Below are 18,666 nucleotides of genomic sequence, written 5' to 3' on the forward strand. Positions count from 1 at the left end.
TGCATTCAATCCATTGATGTTCAATGTAATTACCGATAAGTATGTGTTGATTGCTGTCATGTTACTTTTTTGGTGTTGTTGTTTGTTCTTTGGTTCTGCTTTCCTTCTTGTATTGGGTTTGTGTTTTCAGAGTTGATTCTGGTCGGTTTCTTCCTAGTTTCTTTGTTCATTTGTTCTGTTTGGGAATTCGTTTTCATGATATGTTGTGGGGTGTTAACTTTCTCTGGGGTTACCTTGTAGTCTACTAGCTTTTCTCTGCATTTAGGATACTCCATTGAAAGCTGTGAGTTACCTGGTATCTCTACTACCTGGGTTTCTGTTGTTGCGTTTGTCCCTTCCTTGACATTGATATGTTTATGTCCTTCAGTTGATTTCTGGGCTCTCTTGAGTTTGTTGTTGTAGTCTCGTTCCGTTCTGGTCTCTGTTTTCTGTTGGCTGTGTTCCAGGTGGGGTTGCCATACTTGTCAATCTCTATTTGTCGTCTGTTCTTGTTGGTTCTCTGTCCACAGAGCTCCCTTTAGGATGTTTTGAAGTGCTTGGTTGGTTTTGATAAATTCCCTCAGATTCTGTTTACCCTGGAATGTTTTGATCGCACCATCGTATTTGATTGATAGTTTTGCTGGATAGACGATTCTTGGTTGACAGTTTTTTTCTTGCAGGATTTTGTATATGTCTCCCCATTGCCTTCTTGCCTGCATTGTTTATTCTGAATAGTCAGCACTTAATCTAATTTGGTTGCCTTTATAGGTTATGTTTCTCTTCTCCCTGGCTGCTTTTAGTATTCTCTCCTTGTCTTTGGTTTGGAAGAGCTTGATTATTATATTATATTACATTATATTATATGTCTTAGAGACTTTCTTTTGCGATCTAACCTTCTTGGGGTACGCTGGGCTTCTTGAATGTTTATCTTCTCGTCTTTCAGGATGTTAGGGATGTTTTCTTTCAGAAGCTCTTCAACTATTTCCTCTGTGGACTTCTTTGAGTCCTCTTGTTCCGGGACACCAATAATTCTTACATTGTTCCGCTTCATGTTATCCAGCATGAATCTTAGAGTGTCTTCAGATTGTTTTATCCTTTTAGCTGTTTGCTGTTCTGTCTTGGCAGTATTGAGAGATTTGTCTTCCAGCTCGCTAGTTCTGGCTTCCATCTCTTCTAGTCTGCTCCTTTCCCCTTTCAGGCTATTGTCTATTTCTTATATTTTATTATTGATCACCTGGATATCTTTTTGCAGGTTTTGAATTGTTTCCAATGCTGTGTCAATCCTATTAGATTGTTCCAGCAGTACTTTCCTTACTTCTTCCTTATTTTCCTCGATTCCTTTTCGGAGTATTTGAATTTGTTTCCATATCATTCTTCTGAATTCCCTCTCAGGCATATCCAGAACCCGCTTCTCCTCCTCTATAAAGCTTTTGTCTGTCTCCAGCTCATTTGCATCTGCTGGTCTCTTCTGCTTTTGGATGTGTTTCAATAATGTTAATTGTTTCTTGTTGGGCATTATTATTCTTGTTTTATTGTAATTATTATTAATGTGATCAGAAGATAGGGTCCCTTGCTGTCCGTGCCATCTGGCCACCGTGGCAAACCAGAAGCCCCCAAGAAATTTACTTTTATCCTCTCATTTATAGCGTTCCAGCTTGATGGGGTATGTATTATTTAGCGGATGATGAAACAGGTTCAGAAAGACCAAGTGACTTCTCCACTGTACCCCAGCTGGTAAGGTCTGTCTGACTGCAACCACTATGCAGACTATCTTCCTTAGCCAAATTCTCCAAGTTTGCAAATTGGAATACTTGTGCTATATAGTATTGCTGCTACTCTGTGCTATCAAATCAGTTCTGACTCATAGCTACCCAGTGTAGGGTTTGCAAAGCTGTAAATCTTTATGGGAGCAGAAAGCCTCATCGTTCTCCTTCTGAACAGCTGATGTATTTGAACTGTTGACCCAACACATAACCCAGTACACCACCAGGGCTCCTTCTATATTGTGTTTTTGACTGTTAAGTGCCATGTTAGCTTCCCTGTACAGGGTTTCTGAGGAGTGGTTGGTAGTCTTGAACTGCCGGCCTATGGTTTAGAGTCCAGTGCTGATCCTGCATCACCACACCAGGAGTCAGTATAGTGCTAGATCAGTGTTTTAACATTGTAAGTCATGACATTTTAGTGAATTGTGAAATTGTGGATTCATTGATTAGTGGGTTGTCTGCACCCCTCAAGTACTCCGACCACTGCTGCTGCCACACCATCCTCACCTTGAAGTCATTTACCTCCTCTGCCTCTCAAAGGGGTACAAGGCTAGCCCAGAGTCTCCATACAGTTTCTCTAGACACAGGGAGCAAGAGAGACCCTCTGCTAAGGTCATCCTCTTTGTAACATACTCTTACCTTATTAATTGCATCTCATGAAGGAACTGCAGGGAATATGGGTTGTAAATCCCCAGGCAACACTCCTGAAGGCATGCCCCTCAGGAGATGCACTGTCTCCAGCTGATGTGGATGAATATGTGGTAAGGGCCACAGAATGCACTGTGTGTCTCTCCCAAGGTAAAGTCACATGTGGACTTGTTTCTCTGTTCCCCTCTAAGAATCCTGTAGAATGGGCAGTTCTTTTTGAAGGGACCTCAGCGTCGTTCTTGTGGGTACAGAGGTCTGAAAGGCCCTGTCAAAACTCCTTCAGTGGGATGCACTATACACAGGAAACTTCTGTATATGGGTATTAAGTCAAGACTCAACATGATATCCTAGATTGTATGAGGAAGACCTCAAGCAACTCGATTACCACAACAGAAAGCAGGCACTGGGTGTTTTATAGACCTCACTAATGAATGAGTCTTGTGGCCCCTGGCTTCACCAGGCCTCCCAGTGCTCTGCCAGTCTGCCTCCCACACATCTGTAAATTCGTCAAGCTATAATGGATGTCTGGTGCCAGCAGAGACTGAAGTCTAGTACTTTCTCTCTGGTATACATAGAGATCTCAAGCCATTAATAATTCATTCTGAAGTAATGAACAAAGCCAGACCAAGTTGTGAGCCGTAATAATCAAGTGACAGATCAATTTATTACTCCAGTGTGCCAAAAGATAATGGTAGTTAGTAATGAAAGGAGCAGCTTTTCTCCTTCCAAAAGTTTCATAGGAGTTAGAGCAATATGTTTTTTAAGTTCTAAAATAAAACAGATCATTAAAAGGGAAATGAATTATGTTAGGTAGCCTCAAGCCTATTTATTTTCAGAGTTGCTTATCCAGAATTACTGTACCTTTTTCCAAGTGCCTTCAGGTATTGGGGCTTGCAAATCAGAGTAATTAACACTCATTAATTAAATGGAAGAATCCAGAACACAGCTCCAGACACTGAAAAGGGAGATTGTGATCCTGAGACACCATACCCCTTCCCCCGCCCCCCAAAAATCAATAATAATTTGAGATTTATGAGAAGTAGCTGGGTTGAGAAGAATTGTTTTATGTCTATACAGAAGCTCCATTAACTCTTAACACCTCAATGAGCATCCATGATGCTGCTTCTATTCCAGGCACTGTTCACATTGTGGTACCAGGTAAAACAGCTTAGTCCCTGGAGCTGATGATGTTGACTGCAGTGATGTTAAAAGCAGTGTGAAAATCTGCATACTTCTGATTGACTGAAACACAAAACCAAAACCAAAGGCCTTCCTGGTGGTAAGATAGCAGTTGACATTCTGCAGTAACTCTTTCAGAGTGGAAACACCATGCAGTTCTGGGAAGAGTGGAAAACTCTAAACACAATGTTATAGTTTCAATTTTGATAGACCTAAGGAAGTGTTTGGAGTCCTGGTGTGGCGCTACAGGATAAGCACTGAACAGCAAATTGCAAGGTCATCAGTTCAAACCTACCAGCCATGCCTTGGAAACCCTATACAGGGTCACTATGAGTCAGAACTGTCTCTATAACGCATAGCAACAACAAAAGAAAGTGTTTTAAAAATATTTAAGCAAACCAGGAGATTGGTGGTCACTCCCATTGCTTTCGGTGTTGCTTAGCAGTCAAAAGTAAATCCTCTTCTTAACTGGGCAAGACCACAGTTAAAGTTTCATTAGCCTGACCACACCCTGCTCCTTCTAGAAGAGGAAAGGTTTTTTTTTTGTTTTGTTTTTTAAATCAAATTAAACTCTTTGCTGTAGAAGATTGTACAAAATGATGCATGTGATGATAAAATTGGTTGATGTCATCTTTCACTAAAGTATTTCAGCATTTAAGGTGGTAGAGCTTCTTTTCCTTCTACAGAATAGTTGTTGTTAAGTGCCATTAACTCAGTTCCGACCCATAGTGACCCTGTACAGGGTTTCTGAGAAAGCGGCTGGTAAGCTTGAACAGCCAACCTTGCAGTTCAAGTTGGCATTGCAGTTCAGCGCATTAACCCGCAGGGCCACACCAGGACTCCTTTCTACAGAATAGAGGCATGAAAAGGAAACAGTGACGGCATTAATAGAATCATGTGAAATCAAATACCCAGTATAAATAGCCCTAAATGCTAGGGAGATGTTGTTGTTGTTGTTGTTAGGTTCCATCGAGTCGGTACTGACTCATAGCAACCCTATGCACAACAGAACAAAACACTGCCTAGTCCTGGGTCAACCTCACAATTGTCGCCATGCTTGAGCCCATTGATGCTGCCACTTTGCCAATCCATCTCACTGGGATCTTCCTCTTTTTCTCTGGCCTCCACCTTACCAAACATGTATCCTTATCCAGTGACTGGTCCCTCCTGACATGTCCAAAGTATGAGAGACGAAGCCTCCAAAGAGAACCCTGGCTACACTTCTCCCAACACAGATCTGTTGGTTCTTTTGGCAGCCCATGGCACTTTGAATATTCTCCTCTAACACCATAACTCAAAAGCATTAATTCATCTGTGTTCTTCCTTATTCACTGTCCAGCTTTTGCATGCATATGAAGTTATTGAAAATACCATGGCTTGGGTCAGGTACACCTTAGTCCTCAAGCTGACATCCTTGCTCTTCAACACTTTAAAAAGGTCTTGTGCAGCAGATTTGTCTAATGCAATACGTCGTTTGATTTCTTGACTGCTGCTTCCGTGAGTGTTGATAGGTGATCTAAGAAGAATGAAGTTTTTGACAACTTCAATCTTTTCTCCGTTGATAAGAGTGTTGTTTATTGGCCCAGTGGTGAGGATTTTTGTTTTCTTTACATTGAGGTGCAATCCATAATGAAGGCCATGGTCTTTGACCTTCATCAGTAAATATTTTAAGTCCTCTTCACTTTCAGTAAGCAAAGTTGTATCATCTGTATATTACAGGCTGTTAATGAGTCTTCTTCTAATCCTGATGCCATGCTTTTCTTCATATAACCCAGCTTCTCTGATTATTTGCTCAGCATACAGGTTAAATTAAGTATAGTGAAAGAATACAACCCTGTCACACACCTTTCTTAATTTTAAACTATTCATTGTTCCCATGTTCTGTTCGAACAACTGCTTCTTGGTCCAGGTACAGATTCCTCATGAGCACATTTAAGTGTTCAGGATGTGCAAACTGCCTTTCTGTTCCTGATCTCCCTGCACCTTCATGTTAGTAATGAATCGCTTCCTTCTTATAACAGGTAATTTGGGAAATTTTCTTAAGAATACTGAAAAACCTTAAGTTGCAGTTTGTTCTTGTTGTCTATAGATAATGTGTATATTTTATATGGGGAACCAACAGGTGAACAATAGAGTTTTATCGCTAGGTCACTGTGACCTGGGCTTAGGGTTCAGATACATGTTTTGACTATTTGTTTATCCTGAAATATACATATATGTATTTAGAAAATTGCTCAGACCCAGCTTACTGCTGCTGCTGGTGTTGCTTTTCCGTAGACTTTAAGTGTAAGTGACAATATAAACACAGCCATCCATGTGGATATTTATGAGTGCATTTTTATCTCTGTTTATGCCACATGATTCGCTCAGTGTGAGCCACGTGTTTAATGTGATGGGGCTTTAATACTTAGAGTTTAAAATGCTGAATTTCCTGACTTGGTTTTAAATGTTCCTGTCTACCTATTTAAAAAATTAAGTCTATCTTGTGCCTGTGTTTGCAAATGGACCCAAGCTGCCATGAGGTTTTATATTTGGACTAGAGGAAATGTTCATGATTCCAGCAGTGTAAGCAACAACCAAATGCAGGACTTATAACTAAGAGGGATTAGCAGTTACCTGTACTTGCTGATTGGGAGAGGCGGTTGCTTTGGTTCGAAGATTGGTTGTTTTAGGTAAAATGGAAAGATAAAGAAGGCCGTCTCCTGAAACAAAACTGCCCGAACACAGGTGGTTTCAGAAACTTGGGTATGAGTAAAGTTTGACTTTTGAGCATCCTAAGATGGTCTGGGAGTCCTGGTGTGGCACAGTGGATTAATACACTGGACTGCAAAGTCGATGTGAATCACAAGGTCGGTGGTTCAAGCTCACCAGCTGCCCCTTGGAAACCCTACACTTGGTCACTATTGGTCGGTACCGACCTGACGGCACTTAACTACAACTACAACAAGATGGTCTGAGTGCTGACTTCTTCAGGATGAGGTGTCTGGAAGCAGTAAGGGAGCAGAGAAGTCAGCGTCCATTGTACTGTTTCGCTCATGTGTCCCCTTTCTTTTCCTTCCTCCCAGTGTTGCTAATAACCACAAGCAGAATTTGATGACGGTGGCAAACCTTGGTGTGGTGTTTGGGCCCACCTTGCTGCGGCCTCAGGAAGAAACAGTGGCAGCCATCATGGATATCAAATTCCAGAACATTGTTATCGAGATCCTAATCGAAAATCATGAAAAGGTAATATATCATTATTGGCTCCCGGAGAAGAATTTTCTGTGGAGGCATCTGCTTTGGAATTGGCATTCAGGGTTGACTTAATTGTGCATCATTAATGACTCGGAAACTGTTGTGATGATGAATTTGCTGCTGCTGGTGATAATGGTGACGACAGTCCTAATAATGGTGGTAGCCAAGGTCCCTTTACTGAGCACTTTGTCTAAGTTGTTACTTATTCTCACCGTAACCCAGTGAAGGGAGGTTCATTGTGAGCCTCATTTTGAAAATCTCCACCCATTTTTCTACTTCACTGTTTTTTGAATTGATTAGAGGTTTTTTTTTTATTTTTGGCATCTCTTCTTTGTTTATATAGGGATTCTTTTGCTCTATTGATTTTATGAAATATTACTCCCAACTGTTGTATGACACTGGTAAATTCTCACAATGCCCATGGGCATTTCCAGTGTCACAAAGCAGATGACTCCCTGGTATCTCAGATTGACTAATGAGACCAATAGGAAATTGAACAACCAATCGGGTTTGCTCTATGTGATTTATTTTACTTTTATTCATTCATTGTGGCTTGGCTGCAGGTTTACAGAACAAATTAGTTTTCCATTTAACAGTTTACACACGTTTTGTTCATAGCATTAGTTACAATCCCCTCGATGTAACCGCACTCTCCCACTTCCTCCCTGGATGGCTGTTTCCACTGGGCCCTCTTTCCTGTGGCTTCTGCCACTTGAGGTGTGTTTGGGAGTTGATGTTGCTCCTTTTGCTGTCCTGTGGCTGATTGTTCTGAGGACTATGTTTCTCATAATTGTTCATTATTGTTGGAATCCTGGTGTAGTGCTGCAGGATAAGCACTGGACTGCTAACCACAAGGTCAGTGGCTCAAGTCCACCAGATGCTGCTCTGAAACCCTATACAAGGGTCTCTATGAGTCAAAACTGACTCAACAGCACTTAACAACACATCATTTAGCTGAAAGTTGACCCCTAGAGTGGATTAGGTTCCATATTTTAAGGGTGTGCTCTGTTGCGTAGTGGTTATGAATCAAGCTGCTAACCTTAAGGTCGGTAGTTCGAAACTACCAGCTGTTCCTCAGGAGAAAGATGAGGCTTTCTGCTCCCATAAAGATTTGCAGCCTCAGAAACCCTGTGCAGGGTCACTATGAGTTGGAACCGACTCCATGGTACTTACCAACAACAAAGAGTATAGTTTCAGGGGTTCCCCCAGTCCCTATTGGAGTCCTGGTGTGGCACTGTGGCGTATGCGCTGGACTGCAAAGTTGGGTTGAACCATAAGGTGAACAGTCCAAGCTCACCAGCTGCTCTTTGGAAACCAGTGCAGGCTCGCTATGGGTTGGAACCAACTCAAAGGCACCTAACAACAACAACAACAACAACAACCAGTCCCTATCAGACCAATTATGATTTCCTCTCTGTCCAGGATCTTCTTTTATCGTGATTGTGATCAGAGAAGTTGTAAAGGACCTTTTAATATAAGGAATATTAAACTTTTGTTGTTTGTGTTGCAAATACTTTTTCCTAATCCTTAATTTGCATTTGATTTTATACTTTATAAATGATCATTGTACATAACTCTCATTTGTGTTTGTTTGTGTGATTTGTATGAATGGCCACATAGATGGTTTATGTTGTTTTTTAGGACATTGTGATTTCTGGTCTTGATTAAGAAAAATCTCTGCCCCTCCCCCCACGTTATGAACTTGTGTCAACACAGAACTGCCCTATAAAACTGGGATTAGATAGATGGTGTGATGTTTCACCCTTGTGCCCTATCTCATTGCTCCTAGTAGCAACCCCTCTTGAGCTTGTTAGAACCAGAAGCATTCCCAAGAAGAGCACAGTTTGACAGCCACGGTTCTGGGATCTTATTTAAAAACAAAAAGCTGCTCCTCCTAAACAGTGACCTGGAGTGGGAAATTAATCATGCTAGTTGTGTTTCATGCTCTGGAGTTAATTCTGACTCGTAGGGACCCTGTATAGGGTTTCCAAGGCTGCCAATCTTTGCAGGAACAGAAAGGCTCGTCCTTCTCTCGCAGAACAGCTGGTGGGCTCCACCCATCCACCTGTGCACCTGTAGAACCACCGTGCTCCCCATGCTAGAGAACCTGCCAAATAAGTCTAGAATCTGACTTCTCACTGCTTTCACTGAAAGCCCCCTAATGTAAGGCACCGCTATCTTCTGTCTGGATTTTTGTAGAAGCCTCCTAATTTGTTTGCCTGCTTCCACCGTGGGCCTGTTGATTCTGATATCACCCACCAAAGTGAAACTTAAAATGTTAAGTTAGATTATATCATTCGCCTGCTAAGACCTACCCAGTGCCTTCCCATGTCTCTTTGAGTAAAAAAGGCCTTACAAAGAGCCTGTAAAATCATAACACTATCTTTGCTCTCCTCACTGGTACTTACCTGGTTTCATATCCTATGTCTCTCCCTTTGTTTCCTTCCTACAGCCACCTTGACTGCATTCCTCTTCCTTCCCATGACATGCCTGCTTCTCCCACTTCCTGGAACATGCTGCATCCATTAACCCCCATGGCGTGCTTCATGTCTCCTTAAGGCCTACCTAAACCATTCTGTTAAAATCATGACCAGCTCCCATCTTCAGTGCTCCCCTCCCCTTTACTCTTCTTCATCTCTCTCCAAAGCACTTTCTAACACACTATATAATTTATCTACTAAATTGATGATGGCCTTATCTGCCCTCTTCTAGAACGGTTGCTTAATAAAAGCAAGGTATTTTGTCTGTTTTGCCCACCACTTTGTCTCTAGTGCCTCAGTAGGCCCTCAAATTTGTGTTGCAAGAATGAATTGGCCCCGGAGAGTAGCTAGCTTCCAAAACGATTGCTGGTGATTCTCCCCACTTGTGATTCACTCCTTGTATAGTCCTCTCCCACACTGGATAGGACTGATCAACAGAACTCTCAGGGTGGCACAAAACACTCAGCTGCTAACTAGAAGGTTGGTGATTTGAGATCATGTTGGAGAAGAAAGGCCTGGAATCTACTTCACAAGGATCATACCCATTGAAGTCTCCATGACTCAGAATCTACTCAATGACAGTTGGTTTGGTCATTTGTAGTTATGAAATCATTAAGATTTATAGAAGAAAAGGTATGTGACTTCTAAGATGAGTCATCAAAGACCTTACAGTGTTTGCCTTAGTTCCTGAAATCCCTTGCTATTCATAAACCAAGGCCCCATGTTGTAAGGACAGTCAGTCACACAGCCCAGTGGGAAGGAACTGAGGCCTCTTCCCAACAACCAAACCAACTTACCAGCCATGGAATGAGTCCCCATGGAAGTGGATCCTCCACCTCTAATCAAGCCTTCAGATGCCTGCAGTTCGGCCAGTCTTCATTGCAACCTCACCAGAGACCCTGAGCCGGAGCCATCAACTTAGGCACTCCTGATACCTGACTGACCCAAACTGTGCAAGATAATAAATGCTTGATATTGGTGCTGTAGGATATGCACTGCCCCGCTCATTGCAAGGTCAGCAGTTCAAACTTACTGCTCAGTCTTCATAAACCTCGTACAGGGTCACTGTAAATCAGAATTGACTCAATGGCACAATATTTGAAGCGATGAGATTTTGAAGTAGTTTGTTATGGCACTGTGGGCTGATGCACTGGGCTGAAAAGTCAGTTTTAATCACAGGGTCAGTGGTTCAACATCAACAGCCGCTCCTCAGAAACCCTATATAGGTTCACTATGGGTCAGAATTGATTTGACAGCACATAACAACAACAACGAACCTCTGAATAATCTCTCAAAAGGTAATAGGGATATCCTGCAAAGTTGCTTTTGCAGCACAGTCTTCCTCCTACATGGGTAATAGAAAAGAAGTCAAGTGATTTATTTGAGGAAAACTACCTTTCCTCTATTCCCAGCCTTGGACCTAAACCCACTCACCTCCCCAAAATGTAGAGAACCAGGTATAGGAGCAATTTTACAGTCGCTATGAAAAATGCAAATGTGTGGAAAAGGAATAGACTAGCAGTTAATAACATGGACTAAAGTCTAGGCTTTATCACTTACTAAGCTCTCTCTCTCTCTCTCTCTCTCTGTGTGTGTGTGTGTGTGTGTGTGTGTAGTCCTGTGTGGCACTGTGGGTTAATGCACTGGACTGCAAAATCACTTGAACCATGATGTTGGTGGCTCAAACTTACCAGCCACTCCTTGGAAACCGTATACAGGGTCACTATGGGTCAGAACCGACTCCACGGCACTTAACACATACATAAGCTGTGTGACCATGAGCAGATTACTTGATTTCTCTGTACTCATGATAGTGCTTTTCATACAGTCTAACTGCTGTAACAGCCAACCCCAAAATATCAGTGACTTGGGGCGACAGGTTTATTTTTTGTTCACATAGTGTCTAAGTTCAATGTGGGTATTTTGAGGGAGACCTTCAATGTGGTATTTCAGCAGTATAGTAGGCCCCTTACAATTTGTAGCTCTGCCTTCTGGTCTGCAGAAAAGGGAAGTGAAGGAGCGTGGACAATAGGTTAAATATATGTGAACCCAGCCTTGAAGAAGCTTCTTTATATTTCCTCCTATTTGATTGGTCAGACCTCACTCCCATGGCCACATGTAACTGCAAGAAGATGAGGAAAAACAACCACTGTGTCCAGAGGTAAGGAGAGCAAGTGTGATGGCCAACTAGCCAGTCTACTGCATTCCTTCAGTTGGTTTGCAGTGAGAATTGACAGAGGCTATTTATATAAAGGACTAACCCAATGTAGTAAGGTTCACTAAATATTAACATTATTTTTATTAGTGAACTGCTGGTGTCATGCTGTAAGATCAGCACTGGACTGTGAACCACAAGGTTAGCAGTTCAAACCCACCGACTTGACAGCACTTAACAACAACAACGATTTTTATTACGGATCTCTGGTGGCATAGTGGGTTGAAGTGTAGGTTTGCTAACTGCATCGTTCGCAGTTTGAACCCACCAGCTGCTCCACAGGAGAAAGATGAGACTGCCTGCCTGCTCACCTCAAGATTTATAGCCTGAGAAACCCTAGGAAACAATTCTACTCTGTCCTATCCATAAGTCAGAATTGACTCAGTGGTAGTGGTTCATCAATCTCAACAGAATTCTCGGGAAACAATCCCAAATCTGAGTCCATCTCCAGATGTCACATTGCCCCCAATAAAACCAAACTAAGCCCGCTGTCATTGAATGCTTCCAACTCCTAGTAACCCTGTCTAGGCTTTCAGAGACTCTTAAGTCTTTCTGGGAGCAGACAGGTTCATGTTGGTCCCACAGAGCATCTGGTGATTTCAAACTGCTGACCTTGTGGTTAACAGCCCAGTGCTTAACCTACTATACCACTACAGCTTCATGAGAAAAGTAATAGTTAACATTTATTAAACCTTACTACATGTAAGATCCTTTATGTAGCACTTTTTAAATAACTTAATCTTTTCTTAAGATTAAATAAAATTTTAAACATTGAGACGGATCTCTAAAAAATAAGCAGTTTGGTTATGTTTTGTATACTTGAATGTTTAGCAGGCAGTGTGTAATGATTTTTGAACTATATAATTTAATTGCTTTAAGTGTACTTGGGCATTCAAAGCCTGGAAACGTATTCCAAAGTAGCATGACAGAAAGAAATATATGATGCTACCACTAATAATATTGAAACTTAATGTAAACAAGAAGCACCCCCAACCCCCGACCTTAGGCATAAATTTAGTAACAGAAATTAAATATGAACTGCTTGACCAGGCCTGTGAATGTATGGTAAAAAATTTTAGTTGGCTTGGGGATTATGAATTATGTTCCTCACTGATGTTTATTTGATGATGTGCATGTAAAAAGAATTATTATCATGCTTCATGATATTACCTTCATTAATCAATGCCAGAGGGTGGGATGAATCAAAGTAAGATTTATGTTCCTGTGGGAGCCAGCGAAGGCCGCGAGTGATCATGTTCGAGGGAGGAGGAAGGCCATACTGAAGTATGTGTGTCCAGCATGAGGGGTTTAATCTGAGGTGTCCTTGATAGCTCACAATTATAGGCAAGAATATAGCCTTAATGTTGACCAGGCTTACCTTCCTGTTGAAACATTTAGAATAAGGCAGCTTGATTTCTTTTTAAATGTTGCTTCAGGTGTAGCTTGCTGTAAAGCAAGCAGATGCTGCCTCAGCCTCATCAGGAAACCCTGGCTTTCACTTCACAGCATCCTAAGCATCCAAGGCCATGTGCTGGTGGTCCCTTGTATTCCGGAGACAACCCTTGGGCTGAATTACTTTCTGCTAATGGAAATTACCTGTCTTCATCAAATCCAGAACATTTCTGTGTTCTCTGAAAATTGCTCTTTAAAATCCACACTATCAGTATCTTAGGAGTCCTAGTGTGGCACTGTAGGATAAGCACTGGACCACAGGTCAGTTTGAACTGCAAGGTTGGCAACTCAGACTCACCAGCCTCCTTGGAAACCTGTCAGAACTGACTCAATGGCACGTAACAACAACAGTTAACAATAGCTCATGAGCATTCCCATAGACTTGTTTGTATTTTATTTTATTTTTGGAAACATACATACACACACACACACACACACACACACACAAAGAAGTGACTAGTTTTCTGTCTAAACTTTAGCATCAGAGCTGAAGAAAATCCTGAAAACCCCTCTTGAAGAAATAAATGCTTTCCAGCAGCACCTTAGACATCTGGCCATAATAAGAAACAAATGATAGCATATATCCTGTTCTTGAAGCAAGTCCTACTACAGGGCTTAAGTAATCACCCACCCTTCCTGGCATCTTATGCTCCCATGTTGGGAAGAAAATTTTAAAAAGTGTTTATACCTTTGTGCCATGGGATAAGGATTGGGCGCGATCGGGAAGGCATAGAAGACAGGACTGAAAGAGGGTGTGGAACCCAAGTATTAGCCAATGGATATACTCCATAGAGAATAGACAGATAAAGAAGAAATGAACTATGTGTCTCTCTTCAGTTAGCTATTGCTACATAGCAAATCATCTCCAAACCTTTTGACTGAAAACAACAGTATTTTATTGCTCACAGTTCTGTAGGTCAGAAATTAGGGAGGGAGGGCTCATGTGTGTCCCACAGTGTGGAGTGGTTCTGTCAGGGCTGGAGGACCTCAGTACTAGCTGGGATACCTTAGATCTCCTCCATGAGACCTCTTTCTCTCTGTATCTCCAGGTGATTTCTCATCACTTGGTAATCTCTCCCTGACTCCCAGAAAGCAAAAACAGAAGAAGCCTAGATCAGGCAAAGTGTCCATTTCACCACAATCTATTGGCTAAAGCAAATCAGAAATCCAACCAGATTCAAAAGGAGGAGAAACAGACTCAGGCTCATGATGGGAGGGAGTGGTATACAAGGGTGGGAGGTTTCATCTGCAGACAGTCTGCCATAATGCCACACACTCCCATCATTGGCAGATTTTTACTTAGTTCCCTTCGTGGAAGCCATTTTTTACAAGTGGTTTGTGTGGAACACAGGCAACTCCTTAAGTATTTTTTATGAAAAGTGCACTTCTGTGTCTCAGCATCGCACTATCTACACAACCACAGGCATTAACACGTTCAATGGTAGTAGCTATACTCAGTCCTCAGATATCTTCTGTCAGCCTCAGACTCATAGATGTCTAAAACTGGAAAAACACCTTGTCTTTAAAATTGACATTGAAAAAAGAGCTCAAAATTTTTGTTTTTTTAACTTGATAAAAAATATATTTCAAGAGAAGGAAAAAGGCCCCTGAGTTCTGACTGAAGCATATGCTGTCTTCTCTTTCTCTGTCTCTGCCTTTCTCTCTTTACCAACTAAGCATTCACAGTAGACATTACACACACACACCACCCCCCAGGGATGAAGGTAACTCCTTTTTAAAGTCACTATCATGTATGCACCCCCTTGAAACAGTGTTTGTGGGTTTAGAAACATTTCTTTTCACAGAGAACTCACATGTGTCTCCTTAACGGGACCAACTTGACTAACTTGAGTTTGGTCAGATTAAATTTGCTAATCACATAACATATTAACAGTGGTCCAGAAACTCTGTTCTCCATCTTCATGGAGAGACCCATGGGCAAGCGTCAACTTGACATAACTCTAGGAATAAATATTCCAGAATAAGAGGAGGCAGGGAGAAAAGAAGCCAGAAGACAAGGCATTATGATTGGATATTCCTGGTAATTTTCCTTTTTCTGTGTTAGTAACGCAACCCTGACTTATATATTCAGTTGAAGGTAATGGATCTTTCTGATGTTCATAGTGCAGAAATAGCTAACTTTCACTTGCAGCTTGTTGTTGTTGATGTTGTTAAGTGCCATCGAGTCGATTCCGACCCATAGCGACCCTGTATAGGGTTTCTAAGGAGCAACTGGTGAGCTTGAACCACTGACTTGCAGTTCAAATGTCTTTACAGTCTGATGCATTAGCCCACAGCACCACACCACGACTCCCACTTGCAGCTTACCATCTATAAAATACTGTACTAAGAACCTTATAGCGACTGTCTCATTTAATTTTCACAGAAACCCTGTAAAGTCAGTATTTTCAGCTCTGTTTTACAAAATATCAATCTGAAGTGCAGAAAGTTTTAAAAATATCTTCTTAGGAGAGGAGCTAGGCTTCGAATCTAGGACTGCTTTCAGTATCTGCAGTGCAGTGCATTACTTCATAAGGCTCTTCTATCCGTAGCCTTTGCAACTCCCACCAAACAAGTTTCTTTTTTGATGGGTCTGGAAAAGAGAAGGTTGGAGAAGAAGCCACTAAGATAATATGATTCCATTGTGACTGATTGTTAGCAGGACTAATTGTGATTGTAAAAATTTGAAATTCTGATTAGGGCATTGGTCATTTTTGCCATCCTGCTAAGTTTAAAGGGAGCCGTCTCAGAAGCAGAAAGGGGAAATCTTAACTGTCTTTTAAGAAGAACCAGGAGTGAAGCTTGTCTTTTGTCTCCTTGACCCGGGAGACAGAGCTGTGACACCAGAGGAATGGCAGATAAGTAGCAGCCCCTGAGTAGCAGCGACAGAACCAGGAGCCAGAGCCTGAGATAGAGCAGTGGGCTTCCCACCCACAGAGCAAATAAAGCTGAGTGCTTTGGGGCAGGAGGCTCAATTTGTGGTATAGGATGCCTCCAGGCACTTAATTTGGGAGGTAAATTTGCAGTCCCATGGAGTTACAGCTAAATGCTTTTGGACTAAGGCTTGTAGCAGAGTGGAGTGCCCTTTGGACATTTATCAGCAATGCTAAAAGAGCTTTGTAACAATCCTGGAGTACAGGGCAGAGGTCAAGGACCCAGAGGCCTGCCTGTAGGCATGGCTAGTAAGTTATCCTAACTGAACATTTCTAATCTTGAGTTGTAACATGTTAGCTTCTCTAAGAAACCTCGTCACTGTGAGTATCATGTCTGAATACTATATGGGCACTATGGTGAATTATGGAATCGAACTGAGAAACTGCTGTGAGAGGGATGGTCAGTGTCAAAATTGGTGAAAACGAATGGAGGGTGAAGGCATTTCTGACCTCAGCTTATTAGGAATCAACCTGGACTGATACGGAGTTTAATTTTTCTCCATCCCCCTTCTGCAGTTATAGGAGGTCAGATGCTGCCTCCAAGCTCTGTTTTTTACACTACTCAAACTATTTAAATTACTCTGGTTAATCCTTATTCTATATAATAACTTTGAATTGAACATTTTCAAGTGGTTGAAGAAAAATAAGATAGAACTTTCTTTTTTTAAGGTGCTCATATTTTGTTGTTATTGTTACATGCTTTCCAAGTCATAACAACCCTGTATAAGATTTCCAAGGAGCAGTTGGGTTTGAACCTCCAGCGGTTAGCAGTCCAGTGCTTTTCATACAGTGCCACAACAGGACTCATATTTTTAAAGTGTGTAATTAACCATAGGAGTCCTGGTGTGCCCCTGTGGGTTAATGCTCTGGACTGCAAGGTCTGTTTGAACCACAAGGTCAGCGGCTCAAGCTCACCAGCCACTCCTTGGAAACAGGGTCGCTATGGGTCAAAACTGACTCGATGGCACTTAACAACAACAACAATTAACCATAATATAGTATGCTAAGTCATTCAGTAAGATGGATATGGTGTTATGAGAACACTAGTTAGGGAAATTTTAATTTTGCTGCCATTTGGCATTGGGTTCTGACAGATGGATAGAAGTTTTTTAGGCAGAGAAAGAATGAAGACAGAAGGGACAGCCTTCCAGGCAAGTATGAATCAAGTCACCTGTATTAAAATTACATGGTTGTGAAAGGACTGCGGGCTTAGCTAACAAGTGATGGGAGATGTTTTCAGACAGTTGGATGTAGCTCAGTTGTTAAGGATCTTAAAAGCTATGGGAAAAAATTGGATTCTGAAGCATTTCTTTGAAGCACTGTAACATGACTTTACCAGCACTATCCTGAAGGCAAACATATCAAAGCAAAGGCTACCAAGGGTTGGAAGTGATCCAAACAAAGCAAAAACAGACCAGTCAAGAGCAAAGGTCACAGCAACAGTTTTGGGGGATGCTCAAGGCATTTTGCTTGTTGACTTTCTGGAAGCCCAAAGAATGATGATATCTGCTTATTATAAGAACTTTGAGAAAGTTAGCCAAAGCTGTAATAGAAAAACACCCAGGAAAGCTTCACCAGAGAGCCCTTCTCCACCACGACAATGTTCCTGCTCATCCTCCTGGTCAAACAAGGGCCATTTTGCATGAGTTTTAATGGGAAATCACTAGACAGCCTCCTTGCAATCCTGATTTGGCCCTTTCTTCCTTCTCTTTTGTCTTCTAATCTTCAAACATCTTTAAAGGGTACCTGTTGACCCAACGGCACTTAACAACAACAACTATTTTTCTTAAGTTAGTAATATAAAAAAGACTGTATTGGCCTAAGTCCCCGGCACCCTCAGTTCTTTAGGGATGGACCAAATGACTTGTACCATCACGTACAAAAGTGTTTTGAACTTGATGGAGTTTATGTTCAGAAATAAATTTTATAGGTTTTATTTTTACCTTCTAATTCCATTTTCCAGATGCTTATTGAAGACTACTTGTATAGTAATAGGCTTAGACCCACTTGTTCGGTAACAATTCCAGACATTTATGTTGACTTTGGCACTCAAAAGAGTTTCTGCACATGAATCAGGACAGCTGTTTGGACACATGTACTCGTGCACTGTGTGCTTTTGTCAGCATTGCCTCTGCTAATGCCTATTAGTATTTTACAAGGTATAATTTCCCAGGCCCTCAGTTTTCTGTGGAAGAGAGAGGTGAGGGTTAATCCTTGCGCTGTCGATTCTCAAGTAGCAATGCCCCTTTTTAACATTGTATGGCAGTGGCTCTGCCAAGGAGAAGACGCTAACTAACCCTGAATGCCCTGTTTAACACCACAAGGTTGGTGGTTCAAACCTACCAACTGCTCCTTGGAAACCCTATACAGGGTTGCTATCCATCAGAACTGACTCAACAGCTCTTAACAACAACATAAGCAGCATGTCTTAAGAAGCCTTGCAGACCCTTATACTGCAGTTAGTTTGATTTGATTTGAGTTGGGCTCACCAAGCTGCTTCTATGTACTTTTACCAAAGTGTTGGTGGCATTGAAATGTATTACACCAGTGTTGGGATTTGTGCACAGATGTACATCAATTAAGAAAATACAATTGATCTGCACAGTTTCTGGCAACTGAGTTGTGTTTAACAGTTGCATTTCATTTCCTTAATGTTTTAAGCAGCTGTTAATATGCAAAATTAGCAGTAATAATAACAACTACTACAACATTGTGCCCACATGCTTTCACTGCATGGGGACTCCCTGGTACCATTGCTTGCTCGGGAAGCTGATCTATGGTCA

At 41.7% G+C, this 18,666-nt stretch overlaps 1 protein-coding gene across 1 annotated transcript in view; it reads left to right on the forward strand.

The window, feature by feature from the left end:
* Nucleotides 1-18,666, forward strand: part of ARHGAP26 (Rho GTPase activating protein 26) — a 692,304-nt gene that overhangs the window by 508,821 nt on the left and 164,817 nt on the right. The window contains exon 17 of the mRNA XM_006873269.1: nucleotides 6,635-6,794. Coding sequence (XP_006873331.1) covers nucleotides 6,635-6,794 — 160 coding nt within the window. The remainder of the gene's footprint in view (nucleotides 1-6,634; nucleotides 6,795-18,666) is intronic.

The sequence above is a fragment of the Chrysochloris asiatica genome, unplaced genomic scaffold (assembly GCF_000296735.1).
Source record: "Chrysochloris asiatica unplaced genomic scaffold, ChrAsi1.0 scaffold00232, whole genome shotgun sequence".
In the NCBI taxonomy this organism is placed as follows: domain Eukaryota; kingdom Metazoa; phylum Chordata; class Mammalia; order Afrosoricida; family Chrysochloridae; genus Chrysochloris; species Chrysochloris asiatica.